Consider the following 23,922-nt stretch of genomic DNA (forward strand, 5'->3'; position numbering starts at 1 on the left):
AATATATCCTTTATCCTAACCTAACCATAGCATATATTTGACATTTTCATCAAATGTTTATATTATTATTTTCTATAGGTACTTATACATAGTATAATTTTAAAAATATTTTGATTTTTTTGAGATATTTATTATAATCATTTGATATTTTTTATTTTTTTTCCTATATATATAGGTTAAAAAGCTTTCAAATGTTACAAGATAAGTTTTTTTACCAATTTAAGAATACTGAAAATATAATATAGATAGTCGCAATTATTTTGCATAAGCGTTTGAAGTTCAAATCTAGATGATATTAAATATTTGAACAAAGACAAATATAGATGCTATAATAAAATTGCCTGACAATTTTATACCACAATCATAATATTCCTACCGTCTATGGTGATTTGGAATGACGGTACTCACTGAAAAGCCAATAAAAATAATAACTAAATATTAATAATATAACAAATGAAATATTTTCGGCAAAAATTAATTCAATCTACTTTACCGTAATGATAATAATAAAACAAGTTAATATAAAATATATATCATACGACGTACAATATTATAATGTATTAATTAGTAATACACTAATATTATAATAGGCGGCTGACCGTCTTCGCCACGAATCGTTTTTCATACTATAAAAGGTATAATATAATAATAATGTATTATATTGTACAAGACACAAGTCCAAAGTATATTATTATTGTACGTCTACAATTATTATCGTACAAGTATTTTAACGGACGTCAAACGAGTGGGCATAACAGCGATATTCACGTATTTCCATTTACGAATAGCGTTCCTTACCGACAGACACTTTACTTACGACGTACCTATAATCCGATGATGATTGCGTTATATTATTGCACCCGTATAATACTTTGGGCGAGCGGGGGCGATCGACGCCGACACGTCCGGGTCCGCCGCGTTAACGACTCGGTCGGGGATTTTTATTTCCACCGGCGCAAGCGTGCGAACCGGGGACCTAGACAATATAATAATACATACCATTATTATTATTATTATTATTACACAAGTCGAGCAGGAACGGGATATTATAATAATAATATTATCATTACAGTCGCACGCCCGACGATCGCGGAACAACCACTTCGCGTTTTTTTGCCGTTACAGGTGTCTATTATCATCGTCTTAAACTCGACCTAACGCTCGAGTATAATAATAATATTATACACGTGTTATTATAATACATTATTATGACCAATAGTCGTAATCACCCGGCTGCGGTTATCGTCGTTACTATATAGTTGCGTAATACCCGCTAGAGTGTTATTTAATAATTAAATTATATAGGTATCTGGTATCTGGTATCTGGTATCTGGTATCTGGTATCTGGTGCTTAAACTACATATTTTATACCTAGTTTGGCGACCCGATGCCGGATTTAAAATTTTCCGTAATTCTATAAAATTTGAAAATTAAATTATATATTTTATTTGCCACCTTAATTATAATACTTTTCCACTAATCTACTGTTCAATACCGACAATACCTATTTAGGGGGTGGGGGGAGGGTTGATACGGTGTATATTATATCGAAAAGTGACTTAATTGGAATAATTCTCTGGCCTTCTAGAATTGTCAGATTTTTATAACCATTTCTTTAGCTGAAAGAAAAAAACTTCCTGCGGGCCGGCCGCGTTAAACTCCGATTTTTTTTTTTTGCAAATAATGGTACCCCTATAGTATAATTTGTAAAAAAAAAGCTTAGAATTGTATTATTTTTGAAGACATATCATAAGGTTTGAGATCAAAATATTGAAAAACGGAGTTCAATGCGGCCTATAAAATATTACCCTCTATTAGTTAAAAAAAACAATCATCAAATTTGGTTGATTCTACAGAACAGGATCACTATTCCCGCAGGGGGTATTTTTGTGGACAAAATTACATTGGCACCGGGCGCCTCAGTGAAACCAATGTTATATACATGTTATATATTATTTATTTCTACACGGTTGAAATTTTTTCGAAACTGCAACACGTAAATAAATAATAATGACAAATAAACGCACGCCACCGTCTTGTAGGTATACCTGTCTATCACTGATTATCAACCCGTCTCATAATATATGCGTAGCATATACGTATATATATACTATAGGTATAACCAGTGCGGTTGCATACCATATAGTAGCGAACAAAATTCCTCTGGTCATTATTTTTGATATAGCTATAATATATGGGTAGGTACAGTGGCGGACACGAGTTTTGATACTTAGTTTTAAATTATATACTATATTATGTTCAAATCAAACTGAATTTGCAATTTCTTATTCAAGCCCAAACGGAACGAAACCTATAGTTAAAAATTAATTTATTAACTTCTTTTTCCGAGTTTAGTTAGTATTTTTCTCAATATTAACTTTAAACTTTTAAAATTAAATATTATATAGCTTGTTAACTAATAAGTTGTATAGCTTAATATTTTTAACTTACTCAAGTTAATTTTGTTCATTAATTCGTCCACCTTTGTACTTTGTAACGATATTTGGAAATCGGAAAATTGCATACCTACGTCCTACATAGTATATAATATTATAAAGTGGTGGTTAGTTCGGGTGGTTTTTTTTTATTAATTACGCAAAAATCAGATCGTTGAATAATAAAAACGAAAAAATAACTACGCATCGACGCCGTACCGATACATTATAATAAACAATGATATTATCATGCACGTTGGACACAGAGTTTTATTATAATATGCCATAACTAGTCCAGATTCTTATGGTTTTACACATGGTTTTACACTTCATTTAGTGTATAACATGCAGTTTGAAGGGATTGAAAAATGAAGGCGATTCATCAAACATGGAATTCGCAAGAAAAATACGTTTATGGCATATTTGAGAATATTGCGGGAGTTCAGGAATACTATTTAGTTTCTTTGGCATATCATATTAGAATGTTTTGTAAACTGTGGGAAACAAATTCCGACTTAATTTTGAATATTTTTTTAAACTCTTATAAGAAAATATTATACGTATAATAGGATAGCTATCAGGGGAGTGTGGAGAGCAGCTGCAGCTCCACTCGTCGAAGATCTCGGGCGTTCGTTATATTATATTGCACGACTCCTACAGGTTGTGTTTTGTGTTGGTTTATTCGTTTTCATTTTCGCCAAGTCTATACAACGGGTGAAAACGCCGCCGCGACTTAGGTCGACGTACTGCACATTGTGCACGGTGTACATAATATTGTATTGCGACCTATCTCATATATGCCGCTGCGGGTTTTTACTTCCTGTTGACCTACCGCGCGAACCGTCGAGTTGATTTTCGGTCCCGATACGGCACGACGCGACGATCCGATGAGCACTCGCACCCCCCGACAATCGTCTCGTGTAGACGTCGCGTCGTCGCGGCATATTATAATAATAATATTACTATGTAGGTACAGCACATCACATAATATGCGTATGCGCCTATAATAAATATATATATATATATATATCATATGCTATACATCCGCAGAGTTTTTATCGCGGGAATCGTCCGTATCCGGCGGGCTGCGTGCGATGACGGAGAAAAAACGGCGTGTATATTATTGCACGGAAAATAATATCATATTATACATAAGTACCTAGGTAATAGATATTATATTATTCGATACGTGTGTTTTCATTATTTTTTCCACGGCCGTGTTGCGGTAGGCACCCACCGCGCCAGTAAACCGATTTTCTGTAAAATATAATATTATGGTCATAATAATAATATAGGTACGCGTCACAGCGACGGAGACGCATAGCTTTCTATACAAACGCGTAGGATTTGTCATGTCGTATGATATATTATGTCGTAAACTATAGGTGTTTAAGACAGTGCTAAAATATTATATACTGCATATATTCGGGCCTTCAGCCCCTTGTCCGGATTTTTGGATAAACTCAAATTTACATTAAAAAATACATTATTAAAATAATTATTATAGTTATCAGTCAAGAGAAATTATTAGTGTGGTGAGTGAAGAAATGGTTTTTGACTTCAAAATATTTTTATCAATATAAATCAAAACACAGTGAAAAAATGTCGATAATTTAAAATGTCTGTAAATTGAATATAAATCTTTTTACAAATATAGAAACCACCATAGAAGAGAGGAGGGGTATCACTTATATATTTTATCTACTATATATAGTATTATTAAGTGACGACAAGTCATTATCGCGAGACAATATTATTGGATGACGTTAGATGGTTATAACGAAAAAAAATGGTCATACATAATATTATATATTGTGTGTATTGTTAAGGTAATGATACCCGAATACAGTTTAACATAATAAATGAATTACTATTTAACGCCATTTATAAATAATTATATTCTCATCATTGTATATTATACTGGAGCAATGCATAATATTATGATAATATGGGTCTCTTTTTTATTAACGATAGTCAACACTCGTATGAGGCACCCATAAATTTAACTTCCCATTACACCGTTACGGTGGTATTATACAACACTATATGCTCGTATAATTTAAACTACAATTTTCTAAAATATTTGATATCGGAACGTCTAATGAGACGTATAATAACGGTACATTTTTATTATTGTTTTAATATTATGCTGGGGTGGAATTAGTGTTATTACAAAAATCAAATGAAACAGTAGGTAAATATACAACGGTGAATGAAAACAATTTTAGTGTGATTTCACAACTCGTTAACTTATTATCCTGCGTAAAACTTTATATTATATAATAATTGCCAAGTAGGTAATAAGTAGACAAATAGACGTATCGTCTTATAGAGAAAACAAATATATACCTAATTATATTTATTTGAACTGTCTTTAATTTTATAAAAAAACATCGAAATACTTAAGTATATTATATTAAATTATCTAAGTCAGAGATTTTCTCAGGATGAGAAACAATTGTGTGGTTTACCACGAATAGAATAAACAAGATAGCATAAACTCATAAAGTGTGTTTAGTGTACCTCGTGACTTACCTTATGATTAATCGATCAACCTCGTAAAAACATTTTTTTTTTTTTTTTTAATACATATAGGTCTAAAACAATTATATAATATATTTACACAGGTAATAACACGTAATTTCCTGGGAAGTAGGTACATGCAAATTATAATGTTATGTAGTGTGAAATAAAGAATAATAAAAACTTTTTTCCTTGTAAATGTATATTGTATATAATATATATAATATATATAATTTTTTTTTTTACTTATAAGTTATAGGTACTTAATATTTTCTGTATGAATATAATTAACATAAATGATTCAAGAAATCTTTTTTATATTTAAAAATGACTGAAAAAATCGATTTGGCGAAATCTGGGTGGGTTTTCTACTGTGTTGGCTATTAAATAATAATATTAACAAAATTAAATAAATCAGCGTAAGTAATTGCATCGTTTTAAATAAAAAGTGAGATACTATGACCTGCGGCCTGTCTGTTAAAATTACCCTTATAAGAAGGTGGGGCCCAAATTATAATGCAAAAAAATATTATAGAATTTGCATTTACTTATAAATTAATAAAATAAAAAAAAATTGGTACTTATGCAAAGAAAATGCATAAAAAAATTTAAAATATGCACATATTATGTTTATGCATACAAATAACTAATACACCTTGTAAAATAAAATAAACATTTGAAAGATAAATAAATTGCGACTAGATGTTTTTTAATTTTTTTTTACTTAGCTATTTTTATGAAACAATTAAAACGACATTAATAGCAGATTAAAAATGTATTATTTTACAAAATATTCAGAATATTATACATTCATCCGGTTAATTGTTCAAATTTCTTTGGCTATTTAGCTTAGTTTCAACTTTCAATCAACCTTTGAACAAAATTTAAATTATTTAATTTGATGATTATAAAGTAACAAATATACCTACAACTTTGTGTAATTATCTAGAAATATGTAGAAAACTCACCTACCTATATTAACTTCAACTCTAAAAATGTGCAAAAATACACGAAAAAACACAATTAACTATAGAATATATTATACGTGCATTAAGTTTTGGCAATATATTTATTTATAATTGTTCAAAGTTAGATAAGTGCAGGATAATATACAATTTACATAAAAATGAGGGCCGTAGATAAGCTTTTAAGTTTTAGATTCCTTCGCTATATTTCAATGTATACACATTTTGTTGTAATTTTTAAAAACTTACTGACCTATACCTATTTTGTTACCGTTCACCTGTTGAAATAATCTGGTCAAATAGATATTGATTGGCGTTTCGTTTGAAATTTAAAATTGTCTATTATCAGATGACTGATAAGGAATAGCTTTAATATCCGAATGTTAAATTGGTTCTTTCAAGTATGGAATAATGAGGTACCTATATAGATGTAAATTTGTATTGTGAATCTGCAACATTAGTTAACCATACTTAGTATAATAGGTAATGATAGGTATTATATTCTAAAAATATTTATAATATATTTTCTGTAGTAGGTACATACTTATATATTTCATCCTTACAAATATTAATAAAAAAAATATTTATATTTATATAATAACATGATCGAATTCTATATTTTATTAACATATATGTATAATAAAAAAGGTGTTTATTCAAATCGCTGTAGTATTTTTATATAATATTTAAAAGTATATTGTACTCGAGTTTCAAAGAGAGAACATAATAAGTAATAACCTATTGAAAAACATCAATAAAATGAGTTTCGATTTAAAATAAAATAATAAAGCACGTTATAACTATTGTAGAAAAACCAATACCTATCTCTGTTATCGAAACGATTAGCAGAATTATGGTCCAATTCATTAGGTCTAAATAATGTTTAGTCCAAAAATGGTAGTCCGATGCCATAACTGAAAATACTATATGTAACTTAAATAAGGGGTGGTCATAAACGCGGTGTCAAACAACCAGTCCCCAAAAAATGTACTACTTATCAGGAACGAGTTAAAAATATAGTAAGTAATAAATTATGCTCGTTATACAAACAAAATCACTGTATATCTTAGAGCATTGACTTACCACTTAAAATTATACTGTGATCCAAATGCTGATGTAATAAACTAAATTTACAAGAAATTTGTGGTTCTCATTAATTTGGTTTTCTTAAGACATAATAATATAATACTTATAAAATAATACATAAAAATTAAAAGTTCATTCGAAATTAAAGTTGACGGACTAATTTTTCTATTGGGCAAATAGAAATGTACATTGAATCTAAAAAAATAATAGACAAACATTTATATTGGACATAACTGATAGTTGGACTAAACACAAATTGGACCTTATATATAGGAAGGAACAATATTCTTGTAACCTATCGGGACCTAATAAATTATATAGCATTATAGTATGTATATTCTCTCTATATGAAAATATGGGTACCAATAAATGTTCAATCACTTGAGTAAACAGAGTCAATATTACGACGCACAAGAACTATGATACGTAAAACGGTTAACGTAAATCACTACCATAATTTTTTTAATAATATTACAGTGTGAAATATGATTTTATTGTGAATAACGATGGGTCATAGATCATTTATATTTTATACCATCCGCGTTGTATAATAGTAATAGTAATAGTAACACGTCAAAACGTTTTTAAACACGCATTAAAGGAGGATTTTTAATGTAAGGACAAACAAAATATACTATATTATTAACGCGTTAATCAAATAATATTTGCAATTCGGTTAATTGACTTTTAACTGTAAAATTTTTCTGTTTTAACGTCCCACGCTATTTATAAATCATATACTATGATATGATTATAATATGTATATGTGGGTATGAGACGGGACTTGGGATGCGTCAAAAAGATGCGTAAGTTTGTATTATGTAAGATAATACTCGTCGACTCTGTGACCTGTGTAAATACTTTTGAAAGAAGTACTTACTCATGAAATAAACATTTAAAGAATACAACAAGATACTAATACGTTTTAATACAATTTTTTTTTCAATTATACGCTTGTACAATATAACAAGTGTGTAAACAGTGTTAAGCTGCGTGCTCCTTCACATAATAATATTGTGTTGGTTGTTATTATTGACTCCGAGGACAACCCCCGAGTGACTCACTCTCACACCAATAACGTATATTCCTGCACAGTACGGTCGAAGCTAAGTAAAAGTCTACACCGGATAATAAATATAGCACTGCGAGTAACATCGACATTCGTGCGAGGTCTCTTCATGCTATTTTTTTATTATTATTATTATTATTATTTAACAAACTCGGTTCCCATCGAAGTTTTTACCTTCTCCCGGACGAGCTGAAGAAATATCGGTTTGTCGTGACCGAGTAACCACCTCGCGGCACGAAACCATCCCAAAACGGTGCAATGTCGGTTTAAGTTCGATGGATCCCCTTCCTCACCCTCCGCCCATCAACACCAACCAATTATATTGTTTTATCATTATGTGTACATATATCGTAATAAATGACATGTCTTATAGTCGAAATATATAATGCGAACGATAAATTGTTATAGGTCAAATTACCGATACCAACCAAAGAGAGTCTACCGCAGGTGGCCGAAGCGTTAAAGGCGGCTACGTACTTGGAGGACAGCGATGAACTGGAAAAGAACTTTGAAGGACAGCGGGATAGTTATAAGAGATCACCCAGGAAATTGGGAACTGATGATCTAGACAAAAACTCGGAACTACAGGAGTATCAAGGTGTTTTATTATTACATTTTTTTTTTTTTCATATCGTGAGTGTTGAAAGAGTATTTTTTATGATAACTAATAACATGAAAGTGTTATAATATATATGTACTGCGTAGTTTAAGATAATAATGTCCAGTGTTTTTTGTAGGAGTAATGGGACGTCCTGGTGTTGACTTTCCAATATTGCCATCTATACCGCATACCGATTTCAGCTGTAAAAAGGTGAAGAAACCTGGTTACTACGCAGATCCCGAAACTGACTGTCAGGTAAATAATACCGTTTTATATGCAAAAATATTTTTTGAATTCAAATAGGTACTAAAATATATTATTTTATTTTTACATATTTTCGGTAGTTGTGCCTAGTGCAACAAACTATACAATATTAAATATTAAATAACTATAGTTACAACTCATAATACGCTGATAATAATCAATTTTGTGAAATGAATACATCTATATATATTATTCAGCAGCGTCTACAGTTAGTGGTGATAAAAATGGTGAACAGATATCCAAAAAAGCAAAATTAGTCAGGTTCAATATAATTAATTAGGTAATGTTTATGAATCAGAAGGATTTTATTGAAGTTTGTAAAGATACAAAGTTCTAATTTTCATTTTCGTTAAAATTATGTGGGACATTTTTGGAAACAAAATTTTTTTATAACCAATTTAATTTTACAAAAAGCCAATATGTTATATGTATCTATTAAGTTATGAAGTGTCCAATGGATTTATACAAACAAATAAATATAGTCCGAAATTCAATATTGCTTAGATTATTTATTAATTAGGTATACAAAATAGCTATTTACTACACTTTTTATTTTTTTTAAATAAATTCTTCGTGTATAATGTATTAATGTGTTACAAAAAAAAAAAGTAAAATATAAATACCATCAGTTTTTTTTACACTACTGACATGAAGTATTCGTTACATAACATAATAATTATCATTAAAAATTAAAAGTATTTAAACATTGTAAAAATTTAATTTTTATTAAAATTAAATTAATGAAAACAATTTTTTTTTCAGGTATTTCACATTTGTGATAATGGAAGGAAAGTATCATTCTTATGTCCAAATGGTACGGTTTTTCGTCAATCACATTTAATTTGTGACTGGTGGTTCCGAGTGGATTGCGAAAGATCAATCGAATTATACGAAGAGAGTGCAGAACAGCTTGCATCTGACCAACGGGTTTTTAAAGAGCGTGCTGAAACATTGTCCAAAGCTATGTTAAAAGTACAAACAACAACTCAAACAAGTGATAGTGATCGCGTTGTAACCGAACGTTCGTTTGGTCCGAGTACAACTATTTTCAATTCCGAAAGCCGACTGCCTGACCGTGCCAGATATTTTAGTGACTATTCGAGAGACGAAAGTCAAGTTCCCGCTGAGACGGGATCATTCGCTGGAAAACAGTTTCAAACTAATTTCAATAATTACTATCCACAGTCCAAATCACCTGTACAAAATTGGAACCAAGGAAATTATCAAACACAACCTTCGACAACAGCCCAACCGATTTGGAATGGCAACTATCAAAGCAGTACTTATCAAGCACAGTCTACAATAACTACACGGCCGACCTGGAACCAAGCTGCTAATAATAATTACCAAACTAGTTCTTATCAATCACCACCTGTAACGACTGCACAACCATCCATCGTTCAAGCGATCAATAATTTCCAATCTAGTTACCAACCACAATTCACCACAAGTGCTCAATCGGTTCAAGGTGCTTCCAGTTCACAAGTAGCTTACCAACCACAGCCCACTACTGTGGTGTCTCAAACAAACTGGAACCAAGGCAGCAATAATTATCAAACTGGAAATTACCAAACAATACCCACCACAGCAGCAACTCAAATGAACTGGAATAATCATGGTAACAACGGTCTTAGAATTAACAATTATCAGTCTCATACACCTTCAACAACACAACCAAATTGGAGCCAAAGTAGTAGTAGTAGTAGTAGTAACTATCAATCTGAGCACTATCAATCACCGTTCACAACAGAAGCCGCTCAAGCTAATTGGAATAATAATCAAGGTTCCAACAATTTACAAACTGAAAATTATCAAACATCACAATCAACAACACCAACACCAATAAACTGGAATAATCAAGGTTCCAACCACTTAGGGACTTCAAATTCTCAAAAACAAGCGATGACTACCTTACCACAAACTAATTGGAACGGAGCTGTCAATAATTTCCAATCAAATAGTTACAATTCACAACCAATAACAACGATACAACCGGATTGGAACCAAGAGTCTCAGACTCTCCTGCCTAATCTATTTGAATCTCAACAACCGACAACTATGTTTCCAGTTGATAATGAACAAACCATCCCAGCCAAAGAAAGCCAAGTACTCGCGGAATCAGCTTCATTTGTAGGCCATCAAAACTCACCTCGTTTTAATTTTCAACCAGATAATTACTACACACAAACTCCTCAAACAAATGTACCACCCACCACATATCCGGTAACAAGTTCTTACACAAATGATTATTCGCCAAATGGAGCTTTTTCATTTGTCGAATATCAAAGATCGCCCGATACTCCCATCGCTAGAGATAGCTCAACTCAAGCTTCTCCAGTTATGACTACAGTATTGGACTATAATTCGGTCGATAATTCCACACTACCACCGTCCGGAGAGACATTAATTCCAAATATGATAAACTCATTACAATCACTGACAGATAATAATCTACTTTTTGACTTGGATGGACAAAATACTTACCCTTCGCAAACGAATACCGACGATGAACTGAATTCCGTCGCCTTGTATTTTAATAATGTAAAAAATCCACAAGTGACTACTGTTGCTAGTGACTTGCAGTTTAATCGTTTCGAACAAACGTCTAGAGCATACACCAATGGCTTAAGTTCAACTACTATTGATTCGGTCGAAACTACTACACCTGTTGATAATTTACATATACCTGCGATTTTGACACAGAATACAAAAGAAGCATATGATAAGCTTTTCAGAAATGATACCGTTAAAGAACCAATGATCACGTTAAAGTTGGCAGATACTAGCAAGCCTGTAGAAAATCCTACAAATTCGGTAAACCTAGGATTTGCTCAGGGATTGATTGTAAACCGTTCGTCGGTGGAATTGAGAGAACTAGCTGCAGTATTTACGCGTGCTTTAACTGCATACTTGGACGATCCAGAGAATTTCCGTAAAATATTAGCCGAGGTAAGACCTACGGAACCACCAAGTGTCAAGACTAGCGTTACCGAAGAACAAGAAGTGTTGGATTTTTCTGACGATTCAAAACGTCAACGAGGGAAACCCACAGAACCGAGTACATCAAACCCAAATTTAGCAGCTGAAATCAATGGTATGACACAAAGTATTAATGTACTGACAGACTTATCAACCATTGTTCCACAATACACCTCATCGCCATTAATAGAAATCACATCGAAGTATACTGAAACATCAAACGCTGGTCTACAAGAATATGCACCACTGGAAGATAGCGAACAGTTACAATTGGCCGGAAGTCATTCGTTTTATTCAAGTAGAGAAAATAGCATTCAAACTGCAAAAACTCTAAAACCAGCTGCCTCCACGTTGACATGGACAGTTTCTCCTTTAATAGATACTGATCAGGACATAAAATCTACTACTCTGTCGCCAGTGTACTTCACTACCACCGCAGAAGACTTAGAAACTACTGTAATTGTGCAAAGGGCCAAAGAAATGTTCAGTCACTTGAATGCGTCTGAAGCAGGAGTATTGATGAATGTTATGAAAACTGCTCAAGTTAATGATACAGTTAAAAGGTAATAATAATTCTTAAAATAACAACATTAACAATATCAATTGTTGTCTATAGATTTCGTTCAATAACAATGTATTAACTGATATGCCAAGAATTAAACATAACGTTTGAAATTATGCATTTGTTGTATAGTTATTATAAGTGTTTATCTAATAATAATTAAGATACATTTATAATAATTATTATAAATATAATAAACCCATGCAATACATAAATTTAACAAAATTTTTAAGTTAAAAATAGAATGAAGCACCTGTGTTGTTTGTACTTCAGTAAAATTATTCAAATACTTTATAAGTAGGTACTCAAATTCGTATTTAATTTAATTTATGCTCTATAAAATTGATTTAAAACATGAAAATTGGTTGAATAAATTTGAAAGTATCTATAATTCCTTTTTTAAAGTATTTGTATTTGTGCTCAAATACTTTTTTTGTTAAGTATTCAAGTACGTATTTTAAATACCTACTTTTCGAAATAAGTATCCGTTTATGTAAGTACTTGAAAACTTTAAAAAAAGTATCTTTTACAAGACTGCTATTTATATTTTAGTTTTAATATACTCGTATTAAAACTTTGGAAATAATTTAAGTAATTCCGTGATCATAATTTTTTTTAGGTAGGTATAATTGCATAATTTATTAATAATACAAATTTAGAAACAATGGGTAAATAATGATTGTATGAAAAATTAAACTAGGTACACACCACAATAATAATATATATCTATGTATATTGTATAATATTATGTTACATATATAAATAGTTTTTAGAAAATAAATAAATAATATTATTACGAAAAATATGCAACAACTCCCACTAATTTATAATTATTTACACTTGACACTTGTCAAATAAGAAATATTTATTGGTTATATAATATGTTTAATTATAAATTATGTTTAAATGTAAACAACCATTTATACATATAAATTTATAGGTAATATGTTTTATAATGATTTACCTAAATTAGTTTATTTCTAAACTAATTAATAATTTCATGAATATATTTTTTAAATACTTAATACAAAATAATATTGAATTATTGTATTGTATCTTCAATGTAGTGATTTTCTCATTACTATAAAATAATTGTCACGTTAGTTAATTTATTATACATTTAGTTTATAAGTCAACGTTAATTAATTCATAAATTCATGATACGTGCTTCTTTATTGCGTGTTTTGTGCAAAATAACAATATACAATATATCCTTACATTATTTCATAATGTTTGTATAAAGCTGGTGGACTAAAAAAAAAATATTTCTTTTTGTTATTATAGTGTTTTTTTTTTTTATTCAAACGCTTATTTTATTTTACAGATTGGTTTTACTGTTAGTCAATGACTCGAACAAAGAGAATAGCCCAGAGCAGACTAGAAACAATTTAATCGAAGCATTACTGGAGAATAGGAGTACTGATCAAGCGTATGACGTCTCATCGTCATCGCCGACGACTACTTTCTTGCCGTCGTCCCCATCAGAAATTCCATTCGGTCAGAGAATACAGGAAGATGGTTCGCCGGTACAGGACGGACAGTATAAGAAATCTAGAAAAGGTGCTAGGAGACGAGTTGTGCACAGGAGTAGGTCAACTCCCGTTTCCACCACTCCAATGACCTCGAATACTTGGCAGGGAGCTAACGACGTGGGTCCGGGGCTGAGTGATGATTCTGACGCCCGAGCAGTTGAACTCCTCAAGTCCTTATACTCGATCGCATCCAAATGGTCGTAGTTGGACGGTTATCCGTCGACGGTATTTCCATTCTGCCTGTGTCATAACCGTGTGAAAATCAAATTATTTACGAATCGTCTTTATAATTTTAATATAAGTATTTTATATTTTTGTAATCGGTTCGGGATTATGAAAAAAAAAATGATCAAAGCCGATAAACCGTAATAATCGGACAAAACAATTACATTTTACAATATTCATGCACAATTAATAATGCATCAAAATTATATCCCCAGATCAGATTATTCTTTACACACTACGTGAAATGCTCAATTTCAATCATGGCCGACTAGCTATATAATTTTTTTAATAGTTCAACAATATTATTGTGACAAGAAAATTAGTCGAAGATACTGACAAATTTTGGTTTCCAACTCTCAAGATATTGTTTACATAGTGCGCGACCCCGAGGAGGTTCATCGACTACCTTTCGTAATGATAACAGCTGTCATCGTAATAAATTTAAAGATAATATTCTAATAATATTGTTCTACATTTCATACCTACTGGATGAGTGTATAACTAATACCATATCCAACGAAAATCAGAACGCATGTCCATCTTACCGCTGTGATGTAAAATAATAAAATAATACATATAATATAAATAATACCTTTCATATATTTTTCAATATTCAACATTTCTATAATAATCGCAGTTATTTTTAACAGTCGTCTTTCATAACGGTCGCTGTACCTAGGTACATAATATCATGTCTATTTAGCGTTTTAGAAGTAAGTTGCCATCGCCTAGTACAGAATATTATTAATTGTAAATGTCTCGACAATATACGCATAATGTAAATTGACTCTAGTCCTCGGCGAATCGGTGTGTTACTGTTTTAGGCTTACCTAAGACTTATATTCGTGTTGTATACATATATATATATATATATATTATTATTATATAATTTGCTCATATATCAAAAGTAGATTTCTGTTAAGATTCAATTTTAATTGTAATAACCAAACAATTGCATACAATTAATATTGTACAACGTACGTAGGTGTATGTCATATTGTATTTTTGGTATTTATGCTTAAAAGTTAAAATGTATTTCTCTATTTATCTTTTGCACTTTATTTTATTTTACATTAAGTTTAAACCTTATTTTGCATACCTACCGATAATTATTATAAATACTTTATTACTATACTTACCGTCTTTTAAGTTTTAACCAACATCGATTATTGATCAAAAAATTTATCATCGATTGATTGAGAGAATATTATAACTGTTTTAATCTATGAGTTAAAAACTGCTTACCTTTTTCATTTATTCTTAAACAATGTAAATGCGTGTGTACGTGTGAAATATACACGCACATTATTATTATTAACTAGCTCGTATGAATTAAATGATGATACTTTTATAATATTTTTAATTTACTCACATTATGAGTCGAGTTACATTACATGCCATGTAATAATGTTATCACATTATATGTATTATGTAAGTTGCATAATATTGTAAATAAAACATAAAATTATTGTGTATACTTAGTAAAAATTGATTGTCAGTTGTCATTTAACATAAGCTGGTAACCTATTCCCGTATTCATATTATATTTATATCAAAATATATAATACCTATGATCATATTGATTAAAAAAAATACCGGGGAAGTCGCTTTGCTGTATAGTAGTTTTCGATAGGGTCACCGTAATAGATGTGTTAAATTTGAACTCAATGGTATACAATTTAAAAAGATTCTGAGCGAAGACGGCCTGTCAGCCTATACATTGCTAAGAATATTTTAAGATATTATTGCTATTAAAGAAATTAATTTAACTATTAGCAATAAGTTCAGTAGGTTGAATTGTTTATTGTCCGCGGACATAATATAGCATTTGAAAATATCATTGTGCTTATCTATAAAATATAATAATATATTTTAAAAGTTTCCATTACCTACAAATGTGATTTTTAAATTACAACAGTATAACTAAAATTTTTATCCTCCGTTTTAAAAATGAATTTTATCCATATACGATTTAAAATATTTATTTAAAAAACCGTGTATAAATAATTTTTTGTTTCCGGTATGAAATACTTATGAGAAACCTTGTTTTAAATTTCAATTCTTAGCAATAAAAATTTAACATTTTTTAAATTTTTACTACAAAGTAATTTGCAAATTTTCAAGATTTTGATTAATTTTGTCAACATTTCAACTTTAAACAAGTACAAAAAAATCATGCTTATGGATCTTTAATATTTCTCAACTGCTGTTTACTATTATAAACACTTACGAGGAATGTTGTATTAAATTTTGAAGCATTTCGACTAAATGAAATTTTTTTTGACATTAATAGAAATAAAAACTAAAAAAAAAAATTTAATTTTGAAATGTCTATAATAAATAATAATAGCTTAAAACGAGTCATAATATTTTTAAAATTATATCATGTATAGAAAACGAAAAAATAATATTTGGTGAACATTTCAAGTACCTATACCTACCTAATAATTTTTAAATCAGAACAAAATAAGAAGATGGTTCAATGAGAGTTTGTTAATTTACGGATAAAAATCCAATGTCAAATTTCAAATGCTCAAAAAAAATTTATTTGACTTTCCGGTAAATTTTTTTTTTTTGTTAAAGATCATGTGAATAATCATAGGTAACCTTGTATTAAATTTAAAAATCTTAAATATACATAGATCATTTTTATAAATTTCTAATTCAAAATTATTTGCAAATTTTAATGATTTTGACAAATTTTTTCAAAATTCCATATTCTAATCGATTTTCTCAAAAATTGGTTTTGCTTTAAAATTCCCGTTTTTCCTAATTTTTTTTTTTGCTTTTACCGACAATATTTTTTTATTTTGATCCCTTAAAGTACCAATTAGATTCACTTTTCTACCAGAAAAGATGCTGAAATAGAAAATTAAAGCATTTTTACTTCCCCGAATGGTGATGACAGACACCATAAAAAAAAAAAAAAATACAAACATCATTATAAAATGAATACATTCATCGCTTCACTCAGAATCTAAAATGATAAATAATTTATTATAATATACTTATTACTTAATATAGGTATTGGATTTATTAGGGGATTAAAGAAAAGTAGACAACTGTTCTGCTGTACAGCAGGTGTCAAGACTACTATAATGTGATACTTAGTATACCTCGTCATTGATTAAGTTAGGGTGGTCTAACCCACGGCCCTCGAAGCCTTTTTTTTCACCCCTACCCGGCCTACCCCTTGAAGACTAAGAGTAAAAAAACAACTTTTTTTAGAAAAAAACTTAAAATTACTTTAAGACGTAGGTATATCACGTGCAACGAGTAACGTCCAAAACCATGGTTAAATTCAACTCGCTACGTATGTATGTAGGTATTGTGTTTATATAGCAGCCACATCGAATCCGAATTCTTGTGGTGAGAGATTTTTTTTTTCATTTGGCGGCCCTCACTTTCTAATAAATTTATAAAAGTGTAAATTGGCCCGTCAACTATAATAGAGGTTGGACCACCCAGCAGCCTGGATTAAGTCACTAATATGTACTATTATGTTAAATTTGAATTCAATGATAAATCATTACACACGAAAAACGATTCTGATCGAAGAGGGTTTTTCAGTTTATAATATTAATAAGTATATTTTATGATATATTTATATTAAAGTAATTTTTTTTTTTGTTGATCTAAAACAAAACATTGGCGACAAGAGCCATTAGTTGTTGCTGTTATAATAATTACAATTATTGATCTAATGTATATACTTAATTTATTATTATAATATTTAAATTAAATCGAACGATTCAGATTTTCTTAAAAATTATACTGAAGTAATTTATTTTACTATAAGTTCTACTGTAGGTTAAATTAATTTTTCCCAAAAGTATGAAGTCATTAAATTATGTAGTTTATAGGTATTTATATATACCTATACCTTACCGACTACCGTAAAATAGTGTGAATAGGTTTGTGGTATAGGTACATAAGCAATAATAGCTTAAAATTAAACTAATTAATCTATTTTTAAAATGTCACTGTGTATATTATAAATTATAATAATATTAAGTATATGCTTAAAAAACGCAAGTCCTTACGAATAATAATTTTGAATTACAACATATCATAATCAAATTTTTATACTTCATTTAAATATATAACTTTTTCAAAATTTGAATTACTATCTTCTTTCAATAAAGAAAAATGGTGCATGGGTTAATTCTGTATGAACTACTTATTAGAAACTGTGCAGTACATTTTCATGTCTTAGATGTAAAAATTGAACATTTTATAAGTATATTTTTACAACAAAATAATTGGCTAATGTTCGTGATGTTGACGAATTTTGTCAAATTGTTTAACTTATTCAGACTCTTATAAAGAAATTATTGTGGATTTACGCTCAATTATTATTTTTTTAAGATTTTAAAGTTCTTTATTCAAATAAATCATTTCGAATTTTTATAGAGATTTATAAAAAAAAATGTCTAAAAATATCTCAAAAATAGTCAAAATATTTTGAAATTCATAATATGTGTATAAAATGGATTCTATTAACATTTAATGAACATTTCAGGTATCTGCGGTTATTCATTTTTGAATAATTACAAATAATAAGAAAATCAATTTTGTCAAAAACTGCAGGTTTTGCATAAAAATTCCAGTTTTTACCAATTATGAAAAAAAGTACTGGGAATTTTCTTTTTACTTTTTACCAACCAAAGTAAGAATCCTTCCGGAGAAAATAATGAAGTTGAAAATCTAAACTTTTTACTGTTGCAGGTGTTATTACTGCTCAAGGTAAACAAAAAAACTCACACACATCATCGTAAAATCAATAAATTCATCGATCTGCTCAAAATCATAAGAATAACATCGATAGCCTAATTTTAAATTACCATAAATCTATAGCGATTATGTTTTAAGGAAGTTTATTTTTTAATATTTTTACGATTTATCATATTTACAACTTAATAAAACAAAATATAGTATGTACTATGTATATTGTATAAGGTTTAAATTTGTCTATAAATATTTAATTAATATTATACTATACTCAATCAAGACAGATTCGTCACCTGTTTTATGGCTGATTTCTCACGAGAATAAATCTCTGTTTGAATTTTCGACATATATAATCGACGAGTTATATTTTTTTTTTAATAAAAATCCAACCAGACGTCTGAAAAGGAAATGGTGCCGTGACATGATTACTTAAGTTTAAAACTTATATATATTTGAGGTGTTACAAATGTGTGACTCCCTCCTCATGTAATTATTCTTGTTATTTGTCTGTTAATTGTTATTACTTTTACTTATTGTACCTTGTATAGATTGTAATTCTTCTAATAAAAGCCAAATTTAAAAAAAAAAAAAAAAAAAAAATAAAAATCTCAAAATCGAATTTTTGGAGTTATGACGAGTAAGGCTCGACGATATAATAAATATTATTCATAATAGCAGGCTGGATCGTCTATAATTTGTGGAGCTCTAAGCAAAAGATTTTTTTATGTGGGGCCAGAACATAATTGTTTAAGGACATTAGCCCTTCCCTAGAGATGGCCATATGAGAATAAACTAATATCTATAATTCTGTTGAAAATATCATAGATACATAATGTCATAAAAACTTTATGCGCCTAATATATTATTTAAATTTGATACTTGTAAATACATATTATTTGTTATATTTTGATAATATTGGACTAGACGAAATATATATAGGTATAATTACTTTTTTAAATAGATTTACTAAGTATTTACTTAAGTTTAATTGGTTTTATTGATATTTCAAAATTGAATTGAAACATTTTGTTGTATAAATCGTATTGTATTTCAATACATTTGTATATTGTACACAGTTTTGCAGATTGAATTAATTTTTTCATTAAACATTATCGTTTATCACTTTTGGGTTTTCCCACTACAAATCCATTATGAATCACTATAAGCTACTGAAAATTACTATTATATATAAAAAAACTGATATATTTTGTTATTTTCTATCAAACGTATGGAGCTGTAGTTTCATTTCGCAGAAGAGAGTATACAAAATTACAAGTTAAAACGTCACATGAGTATAAAATTTCACTAGGTACCTACTCTAATAACTTATAAATATGTAGGTAACTATAACATAGTAATATTTTTTTTAAATAATATGTGATAAATTAAAGTTATTTAATTATTAATTACATTTATTACCAAGGTAACAATAATTATTTACCAGATTTTAATTGTATTTGCGTATTGTATGTTATTTAAATCCAATATAATACGTACATTGTACAATATCACCTATGTAAATACTTAAAACGTCGCAATGCCGTAAAATAATGTATTGTTTGTGTATCTTTTTCGTAGCATAATGTGATTACTATTTAGATAAAACTTTTGAAAGCTGTGTGCTGTTATGGTCTTAAAAAAGAGGTACATATCAAAGGGTATTTTACTGAATTATTATTACACATACCTACTCGGGAATTGACTTGTCCGTGTTTATTAGTTATTAATTATTATAATAAAATTATAAGGACGTACATTTTTATGTAATAAAAATATAAAATAATCATATAACTATACTATTTATATTTTAAATTGTTGTTATCGCCAAAATAAGTATCGAAAACTATGAAATATTTAACAAAAAAGTTTTTTCAAACATTATTTTTTTTTAAGTACACCTACTGGCTGTTACTGAATATAGCAAAACAATCGAACCATAACAACTATAATAATAGCCACTAAATAGTCACATTATAATATAGTCACTAAAGTACGTCTTACTAGATAGTATAATCGATATTCGATATGGCGATATCAAAAACCTTTATACCTATGATCTTAGATACCTTATTAACCACCGTGCGGTTCTCTATTATACGATTTACGAAAGATTGAACATATTTGTCCCGCAGAATGATGATAATATGTCAATATGTCTGTGTACAGGTAAATATAAAAACCAGGTAAGTCGCTTTACTCTATAATCTATATAGTAGGTGTCGAGCCGTGGATGTACCCACCTCGTGAATCGTAATTGAGTAGATCACCGTAGTGGGTGTGCTAAATTCAATGATATTGCACACGAAAAACGATTTTGAATGGAAACGGACAGTCAGCATAATATGTAACTAATTAACGATATTTTACTGTGCATTTATATTGCTATAGCCTATTTGTAATTTATTTTTCTATAAGTAAATACAGTATAGGTTGAACACATTTTTCCCAAAACCAAATCGCATAACAGTCGTCGGTACTAGGCGGTATTATTAACTTATATTATATAGGTAAGTCATAAAATCGACGTATCAACCGACCAATCTAAATATTTTTAAAATGTCATTGTGGGTAGAAAATTATAGTTTAAACTTAAAGACAATATAAAACGTGTTTCGAGTTTCTGCGATTAATATGTTTATTGAACTTTAAGACTTTTAATTAGTATTTTTACTTAAAATAATGCAATCGTATAATTGGTACATTATCTTCGTCTTCACTATACTGTAAGCTATATTTCGTCGTTACACCAAACTAATATTGTAATGTATTTAGATAGAGAGAATATATAATAATAATAATAATAATAATAATCATTGCAGTTGTGTTTTGCTCAAATTATTATTATGATGAAATTATTATTAAATATAAGCTTTTAGAGTATGTTTTTGAACCCCTGGCGAGACATTGTGCTCTAAGTTCAAAATTGTCACATTTGACTGTTGTATGTACCAGCGTTAAAATCAGCTCAAAGTTCGTGTTATTTTTGTATGATATGACACTTCATAAGCTATCTGGTTCTGTAGCAGATACGTTCCTGCATCTCTACAGTTGTTTGTTTTTGGTCATCCACCATTCAAAAATTAAAGTGACACAGCAAATACATTTTTATGCATTATTTTTAATACTTTGGCACAATACCCATAATTTACCGATTACTTTTATTTAAATGTACTTAATCATTTTGTTCGATTTCAAAATAAACTGCAGGTCACTTTCCAGCATGAATTTATAATTTTTTTTGATTTTTAAAATGCATTAATTACTTTTTTCATTATAGTGCTTTGAACATAGTATGATAACGAATTGTTTAATTGAATTATTTACACAATACTTAATAATAAAATGTTTATAAAGTATTTTACGCATATACGCATATAGTATATGAATACATAACATTTTACAAGCTATAAATTGTATTATGATTCAGGGCCAAATAATAAATTGTTTGTATTTTCCAAAAAACTTAAGAAACATGTAAAACGCAGCACAACATGCAGCGCAATCCTTTAATATTGTGACCGTTTTCTGGAGAGAAAAGCAAAGTTTGTCTTTTTATTATAGACTTAGTATTCCTAGATCTAATAGTGAGACTTTATAACAAGTTTAATATTATTATTAATTTATTTCTATTGATAAAATTGTTTTATGGCTGTTATTAATAATAATTATTATCTACATTATAATCTAAACTTTAATCATAATATATTGTACGTATATAAATACAAAATAATTTTATACCCAATACTTTCTTAGTACCCACAATAAGGTACCTAAGACCCGCCACCACATTTAAGCGAAGACAGTAAATTGTCTCACAATAGCCCTGTTGACTCTGCGTTTGTAATCATACAAATAAATTCTATAATTATTTATTGATCTATAAGACTATGACATATAGGTAACTGAGGGAACTGTATAGTATACGGATATAATATGCACATACATAATTGGCTTTATAAATTTGATTAAATTAAATAGAATAGTATAGTTTTGTTTATTTTATGCAATTGATGGTGTATGTGTTGATTGAGTATAGATCAATAGATCGAGTCTCAGTGGTTGTCCTATCTGTTGCGGAACGTGGTATTTGTTTTTATAACCTATCTATAATAATTATTTTTGTTTTGAATAATAAAAGGTATATATGGCTTATTGTTATGATATTTTTTTGAGGAACTCAAATCTATATACGTATTACACTTTGTTGCCAAAGAATATCATTTTATATTTTATATTAAACTATTATTGATATATTGAAATGTTTTGTGTTATTTTATTACACACTAGCTGATCCTGTGCACTTCGTTGCCCGTTAAATGTACCAACTCTATATGACTCAAACTTTGTTCAATTCGTTATTTAATATTCGGTGTATGGTGTTCGAAATGTATCTTAACTTTTCTGTTTCCTGGAATAAAAATTCTGATTCGCAGCAGTATAGGCAATAGGGTAGGCAATATCAGGTAGGCAATTTATCCGTGGTAGGTCGCGGACCCAGTGCTGTTTGTACGTAAGTGTAGAATTTAACTCTAAATTATCGAAGTTATACCAAGTTAATTTTGATATTATAATATAATTCGAATTGATGCCAGCTATTACCTGATCCGCCCGAATAACCAATGGCAACCAATAATAAATAATTACTAATTTCTACTGTAGAGTGTAACCAATGGCAACTATTAATAAATAAAAATAAAATTTCCAATTTCCATCTTGAACCTCAATGTCCCTGTTTGAGCAGCTATTTAAAATGCGAATTTCGAAAAATCCTTTCTTAGTGCGCCTATACATAGTATTAAATACATTTACTGAAAATTTCATATCCATAGCTTCAGCAGTTCCGGCTAGGCGATGATGAATCACCCAGGACAAGTCTTTTTATATATATAGATTATAGGACATAGGTAGGTATGATAACGGTTTTGTAAGGTCCGTTTCAAAATTAAAACA

At 29.3% G+C, this 23,922-nt stretch overlaps 1 protein-coding gene across 1 annotated transcript in view; it reads left to right on the forward strand.

Moving 5' to 3' along the window:
- LOC132948780 (mucin-3B) overlaps positions 1-15,509 on the forward strand; it is a 53,978-nt gene extending 38,469 nt beyond the window's left edge. The window contains exons 4-7 of the mRNA XM_061019426.1: positions 8,487-8,676; positions 8,816-8,934; positions 9,706-12,485; positions 13,809-15,509. Coding sequence (XP_060875409.1) covers positions 8,487-8,676; positions 8,816-8,934; positions 9,706-12,485; positions 13,809-14,220 — 3,501 coding nt within the window. The 3' untranslated portion in view covers positions 14,221-15,509. The remainder of the gene's footprint in view (positions 1-8,486; positions 8,677-8,815; positions 8,935-9,705; positions 12,486-13,808) is intronic.
- Positions 15,510-23,922: the final 8,413 nt, after the last annotated feature.

Source organism: Metopolophium dirhodum, chromosome 7, assembly GCF_019925205.1.
Source record: "Metopolophium dirhodum isolate CAU chromosome 7, ASM1992520v1, whole genome shotgun sequence".
Taxonomy (NCBI): Eukaryota; Metazoa; Arthropoda; class Insecta; order Hemiptera; family Aphididae; genus Metopolophium; species Metopolophium dirhodum.